The sequence below is a fragment of the Myotis nattereri genome (genome assembly GCF_964212035.1).
Source record: "Myotis nattereri genome assembly, chromosome: 13".
In the NCBI taxonomy this organism is placed as follows: domain Eukaryota; kingdom Metazoa; phylum Chordata; class Mammalia; order Chiroptera; family Vespertilionidae; genus Myotis; species Myotis nattereri.
Window position 1 is genome coordinate 35,509,645 of NC_138088.1, and position 25,305 is coordinate 35,534,949.

The following is a 25,305-nucleotide window of genomic DNA, read 5'->3' on the forward strand; positions in this document are numbered from 1 at the left end:
TCTCTAGGGCAGTGCTAATCTAGTGTTTGCTTGAGGCTATCCGGCAAATGGCTCTGCGCAGGGCTTGAGTGGGATGGGTCCCCGGGGATCTACAGGGCGGGCCAGAGCGAGTAGTTATGGCTGCTCTCAGTTCCATCCCTAGGGGCTCTGCCTCACAGAGTCCCAGCAACCGCTGCAAACCTCGGAGAGAAAGCTTCCTTCGAGTTCCGACCGAAGCCAGACAGGCCCGCTTCTCCCGTTTGAGTCTGGGTCCCTAGAGACTCGCCCGGATCTGGAGCTCAGAGTCTGAAACTCCCTCCCAATTGAAAACAACAATCGCGCCCTCCACCTCCAGCCTGCTCCGCGTGCACTCTGCACCTTAGTATTTCACTTCAGCACTGCGCCTACTCTGAGTCTGGGTATGATATTCTCTTTCCTCCTATTTGTAGAATTTCCACTCAGCCAGCCTTCCTGTGGTTCTGGATGATGTCCGTTCTATCTTTTAGTTGTTTTTTGAAGTGGTTGTTCGAGGCAGCAATCTCCGGCGTTAACCTATGCCGCCATCTTGGTTTCTCCATCTAGTGGGCAGCTTTGTTGTAAAAGTAAATAAGGGCAAATCATGAAGATTTCAGAGTAGCTGGAATTCTTAGAATAAACTGAGAATCCAAGGAAGTGAGGCTATACAACAGGGGTAATTCCCTGTTTCTGCTGTTCTCTCTGAGGCAAGAGACAGCCATGTAAATTATTTATTTTATTTTATTTTTTTAAAAGTATATTTTATTGATTTTTTTACAGAGAGGAAGGGAGAGGGATAGCAAGTTAGAAACATCGATGAGAGAGAAACATCGATTCAGCTTCCTCTTGCACGCCCCCTACTGGGGATGTGCCCGCAACCCAGGTACATGCCGTTGACCGGAATCGAACCTGGGACCCTTGAGTCCGCAGGCCGACGCTCTATCCACTGAGCCAAACCGGCTAAGGCCGCCATGTAAATTATTGATAATAAAATTTTGTCCAATGAACTTTTTTTTTAAAAAATATATTTTATTGATTTTTTTACAGAGAGGAAGGGAGAGAGATAGAGAGTTAGAAACATCGATGAGAGAGAAACATCGATCAGCTGCCTCCTGCACACCTCCCACTGGGGATGTGCCCGCAACCAAGGTACATGCCCTTGACCGGAATTGAACCTGGGACCCCTCAGTCCGCAGGCCGATGCTCTATCCACTGAGCCAAACCGGTTATGGCTGTCCAATGAACTTTTACAATCAGCCTGTATTTAAGAAAAGAGATCTTGGGAATCCCATAAATGGGATCACACAATTACAGCTGCCCAAAAACATTTAGACAGTTGGTGAAGGAAAAGAATATGGGTTGTATTTGTAACAAAACACCAGCCAGGGCTAAAATATACTTTTTTTATTCATTGCACTGAAAGTAATAGGTTTTTTAACGAATAGGATTTCAAGCCAACCCCCCACCCCCAAAAAACTGTCTTGTTTTTTTGGAATAGTATTGCTTGTATTTCATATTATATCTGGGACCTTTAAGCCTGAGGAATATGAATCTTACATGCTTAGTGAAGACATTAAATAAAAGCAGGTGAAATCAACAGTGAATAAAGGCCAAAAGGACATATGTAGTTGATTATATCAGAGCAATGTGTAGAAAGTTTAAACATCAAACCATGAAGTCAAACAGAAAAGGAAAAAATAAAATTGGAACCAGAGTCAGATTCTTACATGTTTTGAAGTAATTTCCTAGGATTTGAGATAACCACCAGACCCTGATTATAGTAATGGAAGTTGTATGAAAACATATAAAGATAAATTTGTGGCCCTGGCTGGGTGGATCAGTTGGTGGAGCAATGTCCCATACACCAAAAGGTTGCAGGTCTGATTACCCGTGAGGGCACATGCGTAGGTTGCAGATTTGATTCTCAGTTGGGGCATGTATGGGAGGTAACCTATTGATGTTTTTATTTCACATCAATGTCTCTCTCTCTCTCTCTCTCTCTCTCTCTCTCTCTCTCTCTCTCTCTCTCTCTCTGTCTTTCTTGCTTTCCCTCCCTTCCTCCTCTCTCTAAAAATCAATGAAAATGGCCTCAGGGGAAGAAAAAAAAGAAAATGGCCTTGCGTGAGGATAAATGAAGGAATAAATGAATAAATAAATAAATAAATAAATAAATAAATATTGGATATATATAAATTTATGTATCTAGAGAACTGAGAATTATGTTTCAAGATTTAATCTTACAATCTATGAGAAAAACTTGAACGTAATTTTTACTCGACAGTTGTATGAATGAGGTGAATTAACTTGTCAAAATGAACATTAAAAGTAACTTTTAGCCCTAACCGGTTTGTTTTGGCTGAGTGGCTAGAGCATCCTGTGGACTGAAGGGTTCCAGGTTCGATTCCAATCAAGGGCACATGCCCGGTTATGGGTTTGATCCCCAGTAGGGGATGTGCAAGAGGCAACCGATCAGTGATTCTCTTTCATCATTGATGTTTCTATCTCTCTCTCCCTCTCCTTTCCTCTCTGAAATTAATAATATATTAAAAAAAGAAAAGATTTGTGGTGGGAAATTTAAATAATACTGGAAGTTATAAAATATGCTAACTCTTTCCATTATCTTACAGAACTGTAGTTTTTACAAAAATGGGCTTAGTTTTTTCACTCAGTAGTTTGTGTTTTTCATTAAAAGTTTGCTTTCATGTTTTCTATGTTTGAATATTGGCTTATCTGTTTACTTTTTAGTTTAAGGTTTGCCAGATTAATAGCAATTTTCCTGTTTTTAAAGGACCTGTACACATTAGTCCAACTGTCACTGAAGACCAAAAGAAAAGTGAAGAAATGCAAGAGAGCATTTCAGAAAATGAGGAAAACATTCAAGTCGTACAAGAAAATAATGATAATAAAGAGCTGAAAGCAAGATTACTCACTGTTGAGAATGAACTTAGAAATGAAAAGGAAGAAAAAGCAGAATTAAGTAAACAGATTGTTGCTTTGCAGCAGGAGCTTTCTGTTTCTAAGAAGGAGAGCTTTTCTTTAAGTATAGATGTCCAACAAATTCAGTCAACTTATGACAATGCAATTTCTGAATTACAGATGCAGAGAGGTATAAATCAAGAACAGGAGGAAAAGATCATGAAGTTGTCAGAGGAGATAGAAGTCGCTAGAAGAACCATCACTCATAATGTTTCACAAATAAAATTAATGCAAGCAAAAATAGATGAACTACGAACCCTTGATTCATTTTCTCAGATCTCAAACATAGATTTACTCAATCTCCAGGATCTCTCACGTGGTTCTCAGGAGGATGATTTGCCAAATACAAAGTTACACCCTTTGGATAATGATTATTTGGTAAGTAAGCAGGTTAAACCTAATAGGGAAAGTTCTTTCCACTCTAGTATTGATGCCATTTGGGAAGAATGTAAGGAGATTGTAAAGGCCTCCTCTAAAAAAAGTCATCAGATCCAGGAACTGGAACAACAAATTGAAAAATTACAAGCAGAATTAAAATGCTATGAGGATGATAATAAGAGACTAAAAACAGAAAATAAAAATCAAGATGACCTACTAAAAGGAAAAGAAAGTCTTATACAGCAGCTGAAGGAAGAATTGCAAGAAAAAAATGTTAGTCTCAGTGTTCAAGTACAGCAAGTAGTTGAGGGAAAAAGAGCACTTTCAGAACTCACACAAGAGGTTGCCTGCTATAAAGTGAAAATAAATGAACTTGAAGCCATGTTAGGAACTCAGAAAGTTGAATGTAGTCATTCAACCAAGTTAGAACAAGAAATTTTGGAAAAAGCATCTATCATCTTGGAACTAGAAAAAAGTCTAAAGGAATTTCAAGCAGATCATCAGGATTGTATCAAAAACATCAGAGATTTAGATGAAAGGGAAGTCAAGTTGAAAGAAGAAATCACACGGTTAACAAATAATTGGGAAGATGCAAAGCATTCCCTTCAATTAAAGGAAGAAGAAAAAGAAACCAACTGGCAAGAGATAGAAAAGTAAGCTAAATGTTATTAAAATATTTATAATATGCAAAGCATTCATTGTATTGATTTTGTTATGTAGCTTTTAAGTAATTTAGGTGGGCATAACTTAATCTGATGCAGTATAGCATTTGAGATGAGTGAAGACTTGGACTTTGTTTATATAAATCTTTGGAGCCAAATTATGTGCAAAGATCTTTTTATAGAATTTGAAATTTTCTCTAAAGGACTCATTCATGGTTTGGACATTCTAAATTTGTGAAAAGATGTAATTTTGTAGATTGTTACTGTCTCACAAGTATGATACAAAGTGATTAATGGTGTGTCACTATAGGAAAGTGGTTTGTGTTTTATAGATTGAAAGAGGAGCTCTCTGCAAGCTCTGCCCTTATCCAGAATCTGAAAGCAGATCTTCAGAGGAAGGAAGAAGATAATGCTGAGCTGAAAGAGAAACTGACTGATGCCAAAAAACAGATTAAGCAAGTACAGAAAGAGGTAGGCTCTTTGAAAGCTGTGCATTCAATTTAAATGGTAAAGATGGTGTTCCTTATATGTCAATAAAGCTTGGAAATGTGAGCCAATAATTTCTCCCTGGAATGGCTTTGTTGACTTTTCCATGATAATGATTTTGCTGTTGCATGCAAGATGCTATGTTGATTCTTTTTTGAGAACACTTACAAGTGTTTGAAATTCTTAAAATATAAGAAGATTATTTCTTCATATGCATTCTCCTTTAGAGTATTAGGAAATATCCTGATAATTTGAAGCCATATCTTATACTATGTTAGAATCTAATTTGTTAATGTTTTTAAAAATTTATCTTTATCGCCCTAACCGGTTTGGCTCAGTGGATAAAGCATCGGCCTGCGGACTCAAGGGTCCCAAGTTTGATTCCGGTCAAGGGCATGTACCTTGGTTGCGGGCAATACTCTGTGGGGAGTGTGCAGGAGGCAGCTGATTGATGTTTCTCTCTCATCGATGTTTCTAACTCTCTATCCCTCTCCCTTCCTCTCTGTAAAAAATCAATAAAATATATTTTAAAAAAATCAATAAAATATATTTTTTAAAGAAATTTATCTTTATTGTTGAAAGTATTACAGATAATTCCCCCTTTCCCCCCAATGGCCCCTTTAATGAGTTTTTAAGGACATGAATCTTTGAATCAGTGGCCATTAATTTTAAACAAAAAGCATTTTTTAAAAAATTTGTTTTATAATCATTACTTTGTAGGTATCTCTAATGCGTGATGAGGAAAAATTACTAAGGATTAAAATGAATGAACTAGAGAAAAAGAAAAACCAGTGTTCTCAGGAAATGGATATGAAACAGCGAACCATTCAGCAACTCAAGGTATCAGTTTTTTAAAAGGGTGGTTTAAGTAGAGTCCACGTATTTTAGTGTCTAAAAAATCAGTTTTTTATACCAAATTATCTTTTAGCCTTTTCTGTAATTGAAAAATTGGTTAAAATCAAATAAGGTCATAGTAATTTACTTCTAATAACTAGAGTATGGGAAGGAAAAAATAGTAATTTTACAGTAAGGAAACCTGGCAGACAACACCTTAACTTTAATCAAGTGTTTAAGAATATAATCACCAGTGGTAAGCCATATTGGTAACATGTATTTCCTGATTTGATGTGACCAAAGGGCACATCTTTTCTGTGGTATTCTTCCTCCAAATCCTTTAACTTAGTCTAATTGTGAGAAGACATCAGACAAGCCCAAACTGAGGATGTTCTACTAAATACCCGACCAGTAAAAAGTGGCAAAGTCATTAAAGTATTATTGAGGCACTTGTCACAGATGGGATACTAGCGAGACATGATGACTAAATGTGGCATTGTATCATGATTGGATTCTAGAACATTGTTGAAGAAACATGAAATCCAAATAAAGTCTTCAGTTTTGATAGTATTATACCAATGCTAATTTTTTTCCCCAGACAAAAATAATTGTTTCCATTTTCGAGACTAAACTTCTCATTTGTTTGTGTCCAATGTTAGTTAATTTCTTGATTTTAAAATAATATACCATGGTAATAGAAGATGTTGAAATTAGGGGAAGCTAAGTGGAGGTTATACAGGAAATTTCTGGTATCTTTGCAATTCTTTTATAAAATCTAAAGTTATTTCAAAACCAAAAGTGAAAAGAAAAAGCTCAGGACCTGTAAAAAAAAATGTTTTAAGAGGACACTTAAGCATTTATAAATGGTTTTTTTTATATATATATAATATATATATATATAATATATATATATAAATATAAATACATATATATATTTATATATATATAATATATATATATAAATATAAATACATATATATATATTTATATATATATATATATTTTTTTTTCTTTTTTTTCAGATGATCAGCATAGTTGGGTTCTCTTTTTATTCTCCTGTTTCCTAAATGGTTATATTTTACTTGACATCAATTAATTGGATAAAGCAGCAATAAAGAAAGGTTATTGTAGTCTTTACACATTTCCTTTTAAATGAAGCAAACTAATGAATATTCATATATAAACATGTGATTTAAACTTTTAACTGAATACCGTTTTAATAAAGCAATCTATACTTTCATAATACAATTCAGAGATCTTTAGGTTCTATAATGATTTATTCTAAGACTTATAACCTAAGAAGGTAGTGCTGAAGTTAGATAAGAAGTGGGTTGGATTACTTAACAATTTAAAACTGGAATTGGCCCGGCTGCGGTGGCTCAGTGGTTGAGCATTGACCTATGAATCAGGTGGTTACAGCTCAATTCCCGGTCAGGGCACATGCCTGGGTTGTGGGCTGGATCCCCAGTGTGGGGCGTACAGGAGGCAGCCACTCAATTATTTTCTCTCATCATTGATGTTTCCATCTCTCTCCTCTTATTTTTATCAATTAAAAAAATATTAAAATAAAACAAAACTGGAATTGGAGGATTTTTAGTGCTAATAATTTAATCTTTGCCCTTAAGGCTTTGGTTATTCAAACCTTCCATCTACTTTCTACATAGAGGGGGTTGGTTGGAGGGTCCTATTTTTCTGCATTTTGAATTTACTGGTATGGAACTTTTTAATGGTTTTTCTTATTCCTCCTTTGTTAACTACATAGTAAACCTCCACTTCCCTGTTTTTGCTTTTTGTGGTGCATAAGAAAACACAATAACGTAAAATGTTAAGTAAAACGACTGGGCAGTAACTTTGAGGTAGATTAAAGGTATAAAAATTTTTACTACTATTTTTTTCTTTTTCACTCTCACTCTACCCTTTCCTCCAAGGTGTAAGAAACTTGGAAGCTCAAGACTAGTAGTCAGCTTTATAGGAGACAGATTTCAAACCTAATATTGAACCTTGTTTTCAGGCCCCACTATTAAATATTTTTGTGTGCTTATTATATTTGCATTTCATCCATATTCTTTAATTTTGCAGGAGCAGTTAAGTAACCAGAAAGTGGAAGAAACTATACAGCAGTATGAGAGAGTGTGCAAAGGTCAGGAACAAACCTCTACTTCTAATACTAAAATGATTGACAAAATAGTTGCAATACCAGTTTGTTTAAACATTTTCCTTTGAAAATTCTAAAGTAAACTAAGGGCAACCAACATAGGCTGTAACACTGTCAAAAGAAAGCATTGATTGATTCTAATGAGTAACTTATCAGTACAAAGTTTACTCTTGAAAATTAAAACATTAAGAAATATTCAGTCAAAGGCACATTGATCTCTAGGAAATGGCCAACATTTTGTGAAAAATAAAGTTTCATAGGTTACAATGAATGGAATAGATTTGTAGACAAAATCATGTAAACAATATACTTCAAGTAAAATAGCTTTAAAATTAAAAAAATTTTTATAAAGTTTAAAAGGAACATTTACAATTTTAGGCTCAAATTGTATGTGCTGAATTTTGCTTTTTTTCAAACTCAAATTGTATTGATTTTTTTTATTTAGAATGTTTTAAAAATTTCTTCGTTGATAATTACATACAGTAGGTTTACATGTTCGTATGGGGAAAGACATGCAGGGTATGATTATTATAATAGTTTTATTAACTCAAAAGAATGTCACAGGGCACAGTCCACTTAGGTGCAGTCTCTTATGTGTTCAAATAGCTGGGCTTCATTATTTACACATTTTTTGTAGTCTACTTGCTGTATTCATGCACATTTTGGCACAGAGTTCTTACCCACTTTTGTCCCTCCCTTAATTTCTGTATGTAAAATTATGCAGATTCCTTTCTTCCCCATCACTTACTCATCTCTTAATAAAAAAATTGCATTTTCAGCCTGGTCAGTGGTTGAGCGTCGACTTGTGAACCAGGAGGTCATGGTTTGATTCCTGGTCAGGGCACATGCTCAGGTTGTGAGCTCAATCCCCAGTAGGGGGAGTATGCAGGAGGCAGCCGATCAGTGACTCTCTTCTGGTCATTAATGCTTCTATCTCTCTCTCCCTCTTCCTTCCTCTCTGAAATCAACAAAATTAAAAAAAAATTTTGCATTTTCAGTTCTTGAGGCTTTTCCTGACTTCTACATTTTTATTTAAATACTGAATGCTATTCACTTAGCTATCTTAATAAATTTGTTTAAAATTTTTTTGAGATATAATATATAGTATACCATAAAATTTACCCTTTAAAAGTGAACATTTGGCCCTGGCTGGTTTGGCTCACTGGATAGAGCTTCGGCCTGGGAACTGGGGGGTCCCGGGTTCGATTCCGGTCAGGGGCATGTGCGTTGGTTGCGGGCATGTGCATTGGTTGCGGGCACGTCCCCAGTGGGGGGTGTGCAGGAGGCAGCTGATCGATGCTTCTCTCGCATCGATGTTTCTAGCTCTCTATCCCTCTTCCTTCCTCTCTGTAAAAAGTCAATAAAATATATTAAAAAATAAAAAATAAAAGTGAACATTTGGCCTTGACTGGTTTGGCTCGGTGGATAGAGCATCGGCCTGCGGACTCAAGGGTCTCTGGTTTGATTCTGGTCAAGGGCATGTACCTTGGTTGCGGGCAGATCCCCACTGGTAGGTGTGCGAGAGGCGGCTGATCAATCTTTCTCTCTCATCGATGTTGCTCTCTATTCCTCTCTGTAAAAAATCAGTAAAATATATTTTTTTAAAAAGTGAGCATTTGTGTGGGTTTAGTATATTCACAAGGTTGTACAATCACTGCCACTCTCAATTCCATAATATTTTCATCACCCCCCAAAAGAAACCCTTCCTTAGCCAGTCCCTGTCAATCACTAATCTACTTTCTGTCTTTATTGGACTTGCCTGCTGTGGACAGTCACTTATATGAATTCATGTAAATTGAGTCATATAAGGTGTGGCCTTTTGGGTATGACTTCTTTCACTTAGCAGGTTCTTAAGTTTTATTCATATTGTAGTATGTACCAGTACTTCCTTCTTATTTATGGCCAACTAATATTACATTTTATTTATGTATCAGTTGGCATTTGGATTGTTTCCACTTCTTGGCTTTTATGAATATTTGTGTACAAATGTTTGGGTGAATATATATTTTCAATTCTCTTAGGAATATATATCCAGGAGTGGAACTACTGGATTATGGTAACTGTATAATTAACTCTTTGAGGAACTGTCAAAATTAACCAAGGTGACTGTATTTTTTTTTTTTTTTTGACTGTATTATTCTGTGTTCCTACCAGTAGTGGATGAGGGCTCCAGTTTCTTTATGATGTTGCTAATACTAGTTATTTTTCATTTTTAAAGTTATAGCTATCTTTCTTAGTTCCCTAGGACTGCTGTAACAAAGTATCACAAACTGGGTAGCTTAAAATAACAAAAAACTTATTCTCCTACAGTCTTGAGAACTAGAAATTCAAAATAAAGATATTGAAATGTTTCTTCTGAAGGTTCTAGGAAAGAATCTTTTTTAGTTTCTGGTGGGTAATGGCAATCCTTTGTATTTCTTGGTTTGTGTCATTTTAACTCCAGTCTGCCTTTGTTTTAACATGGTATGTCTGTATCGGTGTCTTCTTATTAGTGTTGTACAGATTTCCCTCTTCATATAAGTACACTGGTCATACTGGGTTTTGGGCCCATCCTAATCCAGAATGACTTTTATTCTTAATTTGATTACATCTGCAAATTCCCTATTTCCAAATAAGGTTATATTCATAGTGGCTGGACATGAATATTTTGGGAACACTATTTAACCTAACATTCTGATGAGTGTCAAGTAGTATGCCATTGTTATTGATTTATATTTCCCTAATGACTAAATACTGAGAATCTAGTTTTCAGCTTGTTGGCCATTTGTTTATCTTATTTGGACAATTTTTTGTTAAGTCCTTTGCCCATTTTAAAATTGGGTTACTTGTCTTTCTTTTTATGGAATTGTAAGAATTCTTTATATATTCTGGATACTAGGCCCTTATCAGATAAATGATTTGCAAATGTTTTCTCTAATTCTTTGGGCTGTTCTTCAATTACTTGATAGTGTCCTTTGATGCATACAAGTTTTTCATTTTGGTGGAAGTTCAGTTTACCTATTTTGTTTTGATAACTTGTTGTGTCTAAGAAACTGTTGCCCAAAGTTACGTAGGTTTTCTAAGAGTTATAGTTTTAGCTCTTTTATTTTTAGATCTTTGATCCATTTTAAGCTCATCCACGTGAGCATAACTTTGTCTATTGTTTGAGATAAGTATCTTTTGCTTATGGAGCTCTACCTGTCCAAGCAGTGTTTGTGGCAAAGACTGTTCTTTCCGCTGAAACCGGTTTGGCTCAGTGGATAGAGCGTCGGCCTGCGGAGTGAAGGGTCCCAGGTTCGATTCCGGTCAGGGGCATGTGCCTGGGTTGCGGCCATATCCCCAATGGGAGATGTGCAGGAGGCGGCTGATCGATGTTTCTCTCTCATCGATGTTTCTGACTCTCTATCTCTCTCCCTTCCTCTCTGTAAAAAATCAATAAAATATATTTTTTTTTAAAAAAAAGACTGTTCTTTCCTTCATTGCATTGTCTTTAAATCAGTTGACTATCAATATAAGGGTTTATTTTTGTACTCTCAATTTTGTTTTATTGATCTGTATGTCTGTTCTTACGCTGGTATCACACTGTATTGTTACTGTATGTTAGTTTTGAAATGGGAAGTGTGAATGCTCTCACTTTTGTTCTTTTGCAAGATTGTTTTGGCTTGGCTTCCTTGGATTTGTACCTGAATTTTAGTATCACCTTGTCATTTTCTGCAAAAGAGCCAGTTAGAATTTTGATGGTGATTTTGTCAAATCTGAAGGTCTATTTGGGGAAATTGCCAATCTAACAGTATTAGTCATGAATGTGGGATATCATTTCATTTAGTTAGACCTTCTGGAATTCCTTTCAATGATGTTTTTTAGTTTTCAGTGTATAAGTTTTGCACATTTTTGTTAATTTATTTCTATGTATACTGTTCTTTATAATGCCTTTGAAGATGGAATTATTTTCTTTTTCTTTTTTTCCCAAATATATTTTATTGATTTTTCACAGAGAGGAAGGGAGAGGGACAGAGAGCTAGAAACATCGATGAGAGAGAAACATCGATCAGCTGCCTCCTGCACACCCCCTACTGGGGATATGCCCACAACCAAGGTACATGCCCTTGACTGGAATCGAACCTGGGACATTTCAGTCCACAGGCCGACGCTCTATCCACTGAGCCAAACCGGTGAGGGCATGGAATTATTTTCTTAATGCCATTTTTGGATTGTTTATTGCTAGTGTATAAAAAGAAAATCAATTTGATTATATTGATTTTGTATCCTGTAATTTTGCTGAACTAGTTTATGAGCTCTAATAAAGTTTTCTTTATTTTTCTTCCTTTTTGGGGATTCCTTAAGATTTTCTATATGTAAGATCATGTCTTCTGCATATAGAGATAGTTTTACTTTTCCCTTTCCACTCACTCTGTTTGCCTCTACTTCTCATTCTTGCCATCTATCCATTCATTCTTGCAATCATCCAAGCATCCATCTGCACATTAGATATTTATTTGGTGCTTCATATATGCCAGTGCTGTTCTAGACATATAGGGTATAGCAGAGAACAAGACAGTTTCTGTTTATATGGAACTCATGTTCTATTATAGTTAATAAAAGTGTATTTTAGTTTTTAGAAGAACTCAAGAAAAATTGGATATCTAGATGGAGATGTTAGTAATTTCTAAAATGTTCGCTCACTATTTTTAGATCTAAGTGTTAAAGAAAAAATAATTGAAGACATGCGAATGACACTAGAAGAACAAGAACAAACTCAGGTAGAACAAGATCAAGTGCTTGAAGCTAAATTAGAGGAAGCTGAAAGGCTTGCTACAGGTAAAGCAATATTGCTTAAATATCTCAAGACATACTCTTGCATTTTCTTTATTTCCCTAGATTTCTTTCCCTTTAAAGTATTATAGTACTTATAATAATTCATAATGAAAATGTATTTGGTGTGTCTTTGGAATGTCCTGTCACCTGCCATTTTCCGATGTGATGAAAATTATTTTATCTAAGTAAAATTGTGTATAGTAAAGAAGGACTAAGGACATGCTCTTGCAATGTTCTGCAGATGTTAAGAATAAATTTTCAATTAAGTTTTACCTTTTTCTAGCTCTTAGTATTATCTTTGTATAAATACTCTGATTTCATCCCTGAGAATACCATCACAGTTTAATTTTCGAGAATTACCTGAAGTTTCCTATATAATTAAGACTGACATGCATTTAATTTATATCGTATAAATTTGAACACTATTCAGTGGGTGCCCATGAGGTCCCTGTAGTTCCTCTTCTCTAAGAATTTGGTAAGAACTCTTAAAAGTGAGGCGCTTAGTGTAGTTCTAGTTCTGTCTTGATCTGTGTTCTTTTTTCTTATTTGTATCCCATGCCACCTGTATCTCTAAATGGTATCACTTCTGCATGCTTTTAAAAATAATTTTATGTTTTCAAACAGAATTGGAAAAATTGAAAGAAAAATGCAAAGATCTGGAAACCAAAAGTAATCAAAGTTCAAATGAAGAACTTGAGGGTAACACAGATGTGCTTAGTAAAAAGCTCAATAAACTTCAAGATGAGTTACAGGTAGGATTTTATTTATCACACACACACTGAGGAGCCAGATTATTATGACCGGCCAGATTATTATGACCACCCCATCAGTACTTCATTGACACTTCCAAAAATACTGAATATTAAAAACTTCCTAAGCAAATACTCTCAAGGTTTTATTATTAGTGTTTGCATAACTAATTCACTTCATTGTACTGAATATATATACACTGAGTGAATATATACTCAGTGAATATATATACACTGAGTGGCCAGATTATCATGACCACCCATCAGTACAATAATATATATATTTATGTGTTTATTATATTTCTGATGAGAGGAGAATTCAGTAAATATTTTATGGTTGCTTCATGTACGGATAAAATAATTCCTAGGAGTAACTAATATATTGATATAATTTTTTCAGTATACATTGAAATGACACGGGGAGGAAATTCCTAAGATACAAACTAATTGCAAATGAAAATACAGTGGTTGGGTCTTCAGTTTTATATTCTACATATTTAATACTTAAGTCACCATATCTTACCTATTTTTCTACTCTTGAATTTCTTACTCATCAAATACTGCTATGGGAAAGGTGACTTTTAGGAAAATTATTTTGATTATTATAAATATGTAATTATTTACATATGTAATTATTGAGTTGGAAAAGAACAGTGTTAAATATCTGGACACTGGGATATATTTGAAACCATACTATATAGAAGATATTTTGTTTGATGTTTATATTTTTTTCCATGGTCAACTCAAACATACTGTGTATGGAATATAACATATAGGGGAAATATGTTCTTAATGGGATTTACCAAACACTGCTTAAAATTTTGTAAATTAGGAGCTGCATTCATAACTAGATTCAAGATTAAAGAAAACATAATGATTTTGAAAAGTTGACTAAATCTAAATTATTTTCTTAAGTGCAGGCTGTATGTAATTGGGTACTGAACAAATACAAAAAAATCGCTACTTTCTTTTGTAAGGGTTAATTATATATTCTAGAATTTACCCTTTATTGTGAAAACCCCAAGTAAATATACTATTAATTATGAAAAAAAAAATGCATGAACTATATTGAGAATGTTTATATTTAGGAGTATTGGTATGTTTGCATTGCTCTCAAATGATGTAATCACATATCTTAGATTATAAGCTTTATAATCTTGGAATGGACTACCATAGTTCTAAAAACAGTGGGATATATATTTTAAAGTGGTGTTATTGTTCTTGTTTACTTGGGTTTTGAATGTATAGATTAGATGCCTTTGAACCCAGTTTGAAAATTACTGGTCATTTGTATTCTTGGTCCAGACGTTCTCAATGATCCTTAAACGAATAAATGTTTGTCCTATTGCACATGTTATTTTTTATTTGGCATCTTATATACCCAGGAATATTTTATTTTTAGACCCATACAATTAGAAATGACCATCACATGTAATGCAAGGACCTATAACCAAAATTACTCTACCTAGCAAAGCTACCATTTATTTTAATTTTAATTTTTTTGTTAATTCTCACCTGAGAATTTTTTTATTTTTATTTTTATTAGTGCTGAAACCCGGGATGAGAATATTTTTTACCATTGATTTTTTTAGAGTGAGGGGGTGGAAAGAGAGAGAGAGAGAAAGAAACAGAAACAAAAACATACATGTGAGAGAGAAACAGTGATTGGTTGTCTCTCACACCTGCCCCAACCGGGGCTGGGGAAAGAACTTGCAACCAAGGTACGTGCCCTTGACCAGGAATTGAACCCGAGACCCGCTGGTTTGCGGGCTGACACTAACCACTGAGCACGCCAGCCAAGGCACAAAGCTATCATTAAGAATGGAAGGTCAGATAAAGAGCTCCCCAGACAAGAAAAAGCTAAATGACTTCATCACCACTAAACAGTATTACATGAAATATAATGAGTGAACAAGCAGAACAGAACCATACTCATAGATACAGAGAACATTTTGAAGGTTGCCAGTTGGGAGGCAGGTTGGAGGGATGCCTAAAAAAGGTGAAGGGATTTAGAAGCACAAATTAGTCATAGCCCATGGACACAGACAATAGACAGGTGAAGGCCTAGGATTGGGTAGAGGGAGGGAAAGGGGGGAAATGGGGCCATCTGTAATACTCTCAACAATAAAATAAAATAAAAAAGGAAAGACCATCACACACAAAGTCTTTTTTTTCCCCCCCTGTCATTTAGGAAGATGTGTGTCTAACTTTTTCAGGAATTTAAATTGTTTATTTCTTCTTATGCTCACTGACTTAAGTCTTTAAATAATGAACTTCATAGCAAAGTAAAGTTTATAAGGGAAATAGTGTTTAGGAAAGCAAACCAGCAATGTTTATTTTATAATCTGAAATAAACTGATCTTGTCATTGTTGAAAGACAAGCACTTTTAAGGTTTTAAAAAGTGATGGGTTTTATGAAAATGGTATAAAAATAGATTTTTTGATTACTTAAGCATCTGATAGTTATTTGTACTGTTTTTATATATAGAAATCTGAACAGAAATATAATTCTGATAGAAAGAAATGGTTAGATGAGAAAATGATACTAATCACTCAAGCTAAAGAATCTGAGAATCTACGAAACAAAGAGATGAAAAAATATGCTGAAGACAGAGAGCGTGGTTTAAAGCAACAAAACGAAGTGGTTGGTAGCAATTATACTTTCTCTTTGGTGTATTTCACCTGCTTTCTTGGGCTTGTTAAGTTTATCTCTGGGATTCTTCTCTGTCTGTGCATGGTTTGTTGTTTTCTTTCTTTTTTTTAAAGGCACCTTTTCTGTTTTTATTGTGAATAAAAATAAGGGCTGTAGAATAAACCTGACAAGTTGGGGTAGGGGATGGAGGAGCACATGGCAGGACTCACAAGCTCAGTGTCTAAGAGTGACCACACAGTATGCTCTGATCACAAATTCCTAATTGGACAGGACATGGTAGGTAGTCGAGTCACAGGCCCAGAGCTTCCTTAGCAAAAGTCAGTCTCTAAGTTGAGTTCTGTCCATTGTTCTTACGCATCTTTTTCTAGACCCTTGAAGGCACAACTGCAGGCACCAGAGCACAAGACCACGATAGCAAGAGACCACAGAACCCCTCATTGTTATCATGTTCCCTGCCTGCTATCTCTGTAAATGTTAACTATTAACACTCCTGTACCTACCACTGTAAAAGAGGTGTTTCCCCATTTTGCCTTTTATTTAATCCTAGAAATGTCCCTGCTTTGCTTTCTCCTGCCTCCTTAATTGGCCACAATAGATTTCATGTAACCTTCCTTATGTTTTCTCCTTTGGCTAATGCATAAAAGGAACTGCAAAACTGCCATTCTTCTGAGCATTTTCTCAATCCATTGAGATCTTGCTTCTGGGCATGCCCTCAACAGTCTGGCTTAGATAAATCCTTACAAAACTTTTCTATAGGTTTGGATGACAGTAAGATGACTCTTCTGTCCCATTTTATCTTGAGGTTCACATATGTTCTTTTTTTTTTTTTTTTTCCAGTTTATTTAGCAATTTGGAAAATACCTAATTACATTTCTGTCTCGGTATAGAACTTAAAATTTTCTTCCTTTTGACTGCCACAGGGCTATCCCTACCTTATTGTGAAACTTGTTTTGCATTTTGAACTGTACATTCTACTAGCATGGTGTGTATGTTTTATCTCATATACAACTTTTATCAATATATACTTTAACATTTTCTCTAATTTCTGGTTAGGAAACACTGACAGCACAGCTGGCAGAGAAAGATGGCAAGCTTCAAAAGTGGCGAGAAGAACGGGATCAACTGGTTGCAGCTTTAGAAAAGCAGCTGAAAGCACTAATATCCAGTAACTCTCAAAAAGATAATGAAATTGAACAATTGAAAAAAAGGATCACATCAGAGGCTTCTAAAACAGTCAGTAAAATCTTGTCCTTTCTAAAAAATTATTTAAAAAAATATTAAACAAAGAAAAATTTCAAAATTGTTTAAATCCTTAATGGTTAAAAAAGTAAGTTTCCAATAGATCAGAGGGGAATCAGAGTTTGAAAAATTCTTTGGATATTTTTCATGAATTTTGAGTTTTTAGTTCAGAGATAATATTGTCTTAATAGAGTTGTGAAACTTGAGAGCATATGTAAAAGACAATTAGCACAGTTCATTTTGTACCTCAGTGAAAGTGCATGCTATTATCCCCACATTTTATTCAACAGAATCTTATTTAACAGTTATGGGTAGTTGACATGGAGATGTATTTGACTTTTGATTTTCTTTAAAAGTTCTATTTCTTTAATACTCACCCAAGGCTATTTTTTCCATTAATAAATAGAGAGTGGGAGGGAGAGAGAGAGAGAAAGAGAGAAAGATCAGCTTGAGATAGAGACACATTGATTGGTTGCCTTCTGCCTGCACCCCTACTTGGGCTGGGGAACCTGTAACTGAGATATGTGCCCTTGACTGGGAATGGAACATGAGACCTTTTGGTCTGCAGGCCACCACTCTAACCACTGAGAAAAACTGGCCAGGGCTGACTTGATTTTGATGGTAGTGATGAGAAGGCCCAGGTGGAAATTTATTAAGTTTAAAAATGTAATCTAATACTTCTTTGTAGATCCTTAAGTAGATTTAGGAATAGAACATAACCTATGACTCAGAAAGTGGGATGAACAGTGTGCAACAAGAAAAGGTTTAGTTACCAGTATGGTCTTTTCTACTGTAATGCTATAGTTTCATTTCCAAAACTCTAGTTTTTAAAAATTGTGTTATCAAAGTTCAGACCTAACTTAGTACAGACCTTGGCCATATCATATTCTATTTCCTCATCTGGAAAGTAGGAATGATTCTTTTTTTTTTTTTTTAATTTTTTTCACTTTTTATTTTTTAAAAAAATATTTTTATTGATTTCAGAGAGAGAGGGAAGGTGAGAGGGAGGGAGAAAGAGAGAGAGAGAGAGAGAGAGAGAGAGAGAGAGAGAGAGAGAGAGAGAAAGAGAAACATCAATGATGAGAGAGAATCATTGATTGGCTGCCTCCTGCCTCCTGCACACCTGACACTGGGGATCCAGCCGGTAACCGGGCAGGGAATTGAACCGTGACCTCCTGGTTCATAGGATTATGCTCAACCACTGGGCAACACTGGCCAGGCTACTTTTCATTTTTAATGCACTTTACTTTGGTGTAGTTCATTCACCTACACCAGAGTTCCTCAGCCAGTGCAATATAAATAGCTTATAGACACCAAGATATTGTTCCCTCAACCCTTAGGGAAGCTAAGAAGGTTCTAGGACAGCTGTCAGCTCTGGGCCAGTGGCCTCTGACCACAAGCAACCTTCTCCATATACCTTCTAGGCCCCAAGGAAATACGTCTGTGAATGCCATGACATGAAAAAAGTTGAGACACACTGAGCTATACTACACATTCCTCATATTTACCACTATTATTTCTAGAAATTATAATGGACTAGAATTCATAGTGGACTCTGGTACCTTCTTAGCTCTCTTCCTCCCACCTCATTCTAGATAGCTACAATATGCACCACAGGGCATCATCTGACATCCTAGCCTTAAAGTTACTGTTATCTCCAGTCCATTTCAGCTAATTCTTACCAAGGACAAACCCTTGACCAGAAGGAGAATCTCTACAATATCAAATGTGTAAATCCCACTTTCTGTCCAGCCTCCTCTTTCACTTCTAATTCCTTTTATCACTAACTCTATCAAACCCAGTCTTTTCCTCTTAAAGCCTCTGGTCCCTAAACCCCTTTCTAATCACTGGATGTGTAATGATTCTTGACAAATTAATTCAAGAGTTACAATGAAAGTAAAATGAGATAATATATGTAAAACACCTTGGAAGTTGGAAGTAATCTTTCAAATTCTCTTTATATCAAACTCAGAAGAGGTTGGAATATTGTCCAGCCTTTCCTGAGGATGAAAGAGAGGAGAAAGGAGAGTTACGTGCTCATTGAAGAAGTCTTTGATTGCTTCCCCTATTTTATCTGCCCAAGTCTTGATTTTATATTCTTTAGTTGAAGTGTTTTAATTTATTTTTGGTTACAATGGCTTGTTGCTTTAATATTTACTTTAGGAAAAAGAAACCGTGGATATCAAGCCCATACATATGAGTTCAACAGATCTTGGTGGAGTTGAAACCGAACCTCAGTCTACAGGTTTTGAAATTTCCAGCAATGAAGTAGAGGTGGGCATTTGGTAACACAGTCCACTTTTTTACCCTCTTTACTTACCAGTGACCATTAATAACCAAATAACACATGCAAGTATAATTTAATCAACCATTGTAGTTATCATGCTGTATAATTAGCTATATATATGCTCCCCTCTGTAGGAAAAAAAGGTAAAGGTTTTTGAGGAGACGTGAAATTCTTTTGAGAGATTAGATCTCCATATAATACCCTCTCAAAGTGATATTGATCTCAAATAACAGATCTGTTAATATAAACAAATTTTTTGACCAGAAATAGGAAATCCCACAAAAGATAGAGTATGGATGCTTATTGGCCCTTCTAAGAGACCCTTTAATTAGCATTTTGAAATCATACCCATTTAATAACTTGATCAACAATCTTACAATGAAATTTCATAATTTGTAGTGAGTTTAGGATTCTATGAATCACTTTGGATAATACAGATTCTAAGATTATATATGAAATAGATAAAACTTCTGTGCACTTAAAGTTTGAAGATAAAATTACTTAAAAAAATTTTTTTAACACATTTATTGGGAGCATTTAGTGTTGGGAACCTTGCAAAATACTGAGAATACAAACATAGATAAGCTATGATAGTCACCCTCAAGGAGGAAAAAATCTGGTAAGACAGATACATAAATGACCACCTTGTTTGACCTTACCTTTTGGGCTAAGTGTAATGTATGAACAGAGTACTAAGAAACACTGACTGAGAAGGTTATGATGAATTTTGCCTCAGTGGTTGAGGATGTGGATTAGTGAAGGTAAATAACATCATAACATCATCCAGGGTTGACTAGAATTTTACCAAGCAGAGAACAGGAAGAGAAGGGCATTTTAATCTAGGGAAATACTCTGAGCCATTCCCTTTCAGCTTATTAGTATTGACCTTAGAGACTACTATAGGTCATAACGTTCGTATAAAAGATTGAAGTTGAGCCCTAACCAGTTTGGCTCAGTGGATAGAGCATCGGCCTGCGGACTGAAAGGTCCCAGGTTCGATTCCAGTCAAGGGCATGTACCTAGGTTGTGGGCACATTCCTAGTAGGAGGTGTGCAGGAGGCAGCTGATCGATGTTTCTAACTCTCTATCCCTCTCCCTTCCTCTCTGTAAAAAAATCAATAAAATATATTTAAAAAAAGAAAGATTGAAGTTGATCCACAAACAAGATTTCTTTCTCTGTAAATTTGTGTATGTTCTCCTAAACCTCCTGATTCCAACTTCCTACTAAGAACTCCAGCAGTTATTGTGTACTTGACAGTTTTGGAGAATGGTATTGTTAGGCTGTTTTGCATACTTTTCCTGCCTTTATGAAATTAATATGCTCAACTGGGCTAGAATTCCAAAATGATTCATTCACAGAGCTGATTTGGGAAGTCAGATGGACCTATATAGAACCTCTCCCTATGGCTTGGGCTTCTTAGAGCTAGATTCTGAAGTGGGGCATTTTGAGGAGAGGGGTGTGTCCTGCAGGTTAGTGTTCTGACAATGCAGAGTGGAAGTTAGAAGGTTTCTTATGATTGAGCCTCAGAAGAACATCCTGTTGGTCATGGGAGTCACTAGGGCCAGCCCAGATTCTAGGAAAGAGAATGAAACTCCATCTCAGTGGGAAGAGTAGCAGCGGAGCAAAGAATTTGCAGCAAACCTTAATCTACTGTAAATTGGGCGCTTTAATTAAACATTCTAGGGCCTAGGCTCTCCTTGGAGAGTTCTGATTTAGTAGGTGTGGTTCCACGAATCTTTTAAACAAATTCTCTAGATAATTCTTAGGATCATACTGGGAAATACTAATTTCTAAGTTTCCCTCGATGTTAACATACCTAGTGTAAGCTTGAAGAGGGTAGATGATAATTCAATCTCTGTCCTTGCTCTATTGAATTTGACCCCAGCACAATTTTTATCTTTTCTAACTCCTTTGTGTTTAGTAGGTATTCGAGAGTTAATTCTTTGTGATTTATAAATTTATATTCTTTAAATAAGGTTTGTTTTCATTTTTAATCCTGTTATAGGATGAATTTGTAGTTCTTGACTCTTGTGAAGTGTCAACAGAAAATAATCAAACTACTCGATTTCCAAAACCTGAGTTAGAGATTCAGTTTACACCTTTACAGCCAAACAAAATGGCAGTGAAACACCCTGGTTGTGCCTCACCAGTAACGGTTAAGATTTCCAAGGCTCGGAAGAGGAAGAGCAACGAAATGGAACAGGTAAATACTTAGCTGATGAGTAAATTTAACAAGCAAGCATTATTGTTGTTGAGCTCATTTACAATATATACTTAAACTCTGCTACACTTCCCTCTGATTCATAAGCACTCCTGTTAGAGACCAAAATCATGAATTATGGCATATTCTAGAATATCACTGTAGTTAAATAGTCATCAAACAAAAAGCTTATAGATATTAAGATTATAGTTTATCCGTATCTTAGGTCTCTATTGTCATAACTCTATGGTCTCTTTTAGAAGAGAAATTCTTTTTCTAACAGCCAGTATATTAAAATTTGGACCTCTATTTAGTGGAAGGCTAAAAAAAATCTGTTTATTTATTCTTATTGCAGCTTTTTCTCTTTCTACTGCAGCTTTTTCATTGTAGGGTTATCCAGTCCTCTATCATGTCACACAAACTTTCTGACCCCCTGTTTCCTCCTTTTGGGGATAAAAGAGTAGATGTAGTATGTTTAAAATGCTTAGTTTGTATTCCACATGTCATAGATAGGTAAGTAATTTGTTTTAAGTTTAAAACTAATTATAAGCTCTTCAGCACAATAACTATCTTCAACAATTTTTTTTTTTTACTCTTTTAAAGAGTACTATATTTTCAAGCTGGTGGAAGAGCAGAAGTAGTACTAACTATACTCCTGAGGCTCTCCGTCAGGTAATAAATTTACTAAATAAATATTATTTAGACTATTTCCTTCTACACCTAAAACACCTTTAGAGGTTGTTTTCTATAGCCTTTGTTAACTTTTATTCTATATTTAATTTATATCTAATACATTTTAGATACCATTAAAATACTAAGTATTTTATCATCTATGTTTATTTCCTTGATTTATTTTTTCAAGGGAAAAGGAAAATTTGTTGTGTATGCAGTATTAAAATACAATTATTCGTTTTACTATTGGTCTATAATCTCCTTTAGCCTCATGTGTATTTCAGAATAGATGTACAGAATGTTGTAGGCAAATCATGTAAAACTTAAAAGTTTTAATTGATTTTATTAGCTCTTAACTGCTATAATAAACTGAGGTTCTCATGAAAATCATATATACAGTGTTATATTCTATTCCAGTGAAGACTTCAAAGTGCTCTTTATTGAACACTGCAAGTGTGATGGAGTTAAAATCTGTCCTGTTTGTTTGCTTCCCATGATGCCACCTGCCTTCCCCTTTAAGAAAGTCTGCTTCTGCCCTAACTGGGTTGGCTCAGTGGCTAGAGCGTTGTCCTGCGGACTGAAATGTCCCAGGATCGATTCCGGTCAAGGGCATATACCTTGGTTGCGGGCACATACCTTGGTTGCGGGCACATCCCCAGTAGGGGGTGTGCAGGAGGCAGCCAATTGATGTTTCTCTCTCATCGATGTTTCTTACTCTCTATCCCTCTCCCTTCCTCTCTGTAAAAAATCAATAAAATATATATTTAAAAAAAGGGGGGAAAAAAAGAAAGTCTGCTTCTTTTGACCCTTAATGGCTTTCACTTGGTCACTTGAATTCTGAGGTTCAGTCATGATCCTTTATCTGTTTCTGTTCTTCACCCCCACACACACACTTTTATGCTTATAATCTTTGGTATAACTAGGATTTGTGCCAGTTCAGTTCAGTTAACAATACTAAAAAAGCTTTTCCTAAGATGTCATGTCTATTTAGAAGGGAAGACAGAATATGTTTTCACATTTTACCTGTGTTTATACTGAAGATTTTTATTTTATTTTGTTTTCAGTGCTGTCAAATTTCAGTTAGAGGTCATAGGCATAGATGCTTTGCAGAATTTGGGAGTGGAGGAAAGGGAAGGTATATTGTTGTACTGTGTGGGTTCAAATGAAAGATGTTCTCCCTTCTAATCTTTTTCATTTAACTCATAATTTCATTATATATGGTGTGTGGAAAATTCATACCTTTAATCATTTTGCAAATGTATTAAATCATCATATTGTACACCTTAAACTTCTTATGTTATATGTTAATATTTCAATAAAATTGGGAAAAATTTATACTTTTGATCAGGGTTTCTCAACTTCAGCACTATTGACATTTGGTACAAGATATCTCTTTCTTTAGGAAAGTTGTCCTGAGCATCATAGGGGTGTTAAGTGGCATTATGGTCTCTACCCACTGGATGCCAATAAAAATCCATTTTCCCCAGCAATCACAGCTAAATGTTTCTCCAGACATTGGCAATGTTCCCCAGGGTCAAAAATCACCCCTGGTTAAGAACTGTTATCTCCTTTTCTTTTCTTTTCTTTTCTTTTCTTTTCTTTTCTTTTCTTTTCTTTTCTTTTCTTTTCTTTTCTTTCTTTTCTTCCTCTTCCTCTTCCTCTTCCCCTTCCCCTTCCTCTCCCTCCTTCTCTTCTCTTCTCTTCTCTTCTCTTCTCTTCTCTTCTCTTCTCTTCTCTCTTCTCTCCCCTCCTCTCTCTCTCTCTCTCTCTCTCTCTCTCTCTCTCTCTCTCTCTCAACTCCAGAGAAAGAAAATATTGTCAAGAAATTAACCAGTGCTTAAATATATTATTTTTTAGGAGTTGGTGAAATGTGAAAATAAGAATACTACACCCAGAACTAATTTGAAGTCCCCTATTTCTGAGCATAAAAATTCTCCCGTCAAAAAGGAACAAAAGGTTTGTCTTTTAATTTGTCCAAAATTGACCATTTCAATTCTTTATAAAGTAGAAGGCAAAAATAAAGATGTCACATTTGATTAGTAATTTTTCAGTTTTGTCTAATTATAACTCATTTATCTTTTATTTCTATTCATCTGATTTAGCTTAGAATGTAAGCTTTAGCATTTGGCCAGTAGCAGGCACTTCTTGTTCATGTCTCACTTACTACTCTGCCTATCACACTCAGTTTGCCATTCTCCGCTCCATACAACCTTCATATATATATGTATATACATATATATATATATATATATACACACACACACACACACACACACACACACACACATATGTATATGTATATATATACTAGAGGCCTGGTGCACAAAAATTTGTGCACTGGGGGTGGGGGGTGGGGGAGGGTCCCTCAGCCCGGCCTGTGCCCTCTCGCAGTCTGGGACCCCTCGGGAGATAACGACCTGCTGGCTTAGGCCTGCTCCCGGGTGGCAGAGGGCAGGCCTATTCCCTAGGTGCAGCCCCTGGTCGGGCTCAGAGCAGGGCCGATTGGGGAGTTGGGGCGCCACCCCCTGTCATGCACAGAGCAGGGCGGATCAGGAGGTTGCGATGCCACCCTCAGTCAAGCTCAGGGTAGGGCTGATTGGGGCTTTGGGGCACCGCCCCCTGTCACACTCAAGGCAGGGTCGATGGGGAGGTTGCAGCGCCACCCCCTGTCACGCACAGAGCAGGGCCAGTCAGGGGGTTGGGGCACTGCCCCCTGTCACACACAGAGCAGGGCCAATCAGGGGGTTGGGAAGCTCCCCCCTGTCACCCACAGAGCAGGGCCCATCAGGGGGTTGGGGAGCTCCCCCCTGTCACTCAGAGAGTAGGGCCGATAGGGGAGTTGGGGCACTGCCCCCTGTCACGCACAGAGCAGGGCCCATCATGGGGGTTGGGGCTCTGTACCCTGTCATGCACAGAGCAGGGCCCATCAGGGGGTTGAGGAGCTCCCCCCTGTCACTCACAGAGTAGGGCCGATAGGGGAGTTGGGGCACCGCCCCCTGTCACACACAGAGCAGGACCGATCAGGGGGTTGGGGCGCCGCCCTCTATCACCCACAGAGCAGGGCCGATCAGGGGGTTGGGGTGCCGCCACTCTCACACTCAGGGCAGGGGCGATGGGGAGGTATGGCTCTACCCCATCACACACAGAGCAGGGCCCGTGGGGGAGGGGGTGGTTGGGGCGCCGCCCTCTATCACCCACAGAGCAGGGCCGATCAGGGGGTTGGGG

The 25,305-nt window shown here is 36.5% G+C and overlaps 1 protein-coding gene across 1 annotated transcript in view; it reads left to right on the forward strand.

The window, feature by feature from the left end:
• The window catches only part of KIF20B (kinesin family member 20B), a 64,092-nt gene that overhangs the window by 32,428 nt on the left and 6,359 nt on the right, over positions 1-25,305 (forward strand). The window contains exons 20-31 of the mRNA XM_081104309.1: positions 2,783-4,001; positions 4,343-4,481; positions 5,217-5,336; positions 7,410-7,470; positions 12,157-12,282; positions 12,904-13,031; positions 15,517-15,672; positions 16,735-16,914; positions 19,084-19,194; positions 21,214-21,411; positions 22,012-22,080; positions 23,938-24,036. Coding sequence (XP_080960435.1) covers positions 2,783-4,001; positions 4,343-4,481; positions 5,217-5,336; positions 7,410-7,470; positions 12,157-12,282; positions 12,904-13,031; positions 15,517-15,672; positions 16,735-16,914; positions 19,084-19,194; positions 21,214-21,411; positions 22,012-22,080; positions 23,938-24,036 — 2,606 coding nt within the window. The remainder of the gene's footprint in view (positions 1-2,782; positions 4,002-4,342; positions 4,482-5,216; positions 5,337-7,409; positions 7,471-12,156; positions 12,283-12,903; positions 13,032-15,516; positions 15,673-16,734; positions 16,915-19,083; positions 19,195-21,213; positions 21,412-22,011; positions 22,081-23,937; positions 24,037-25,305) is intronic.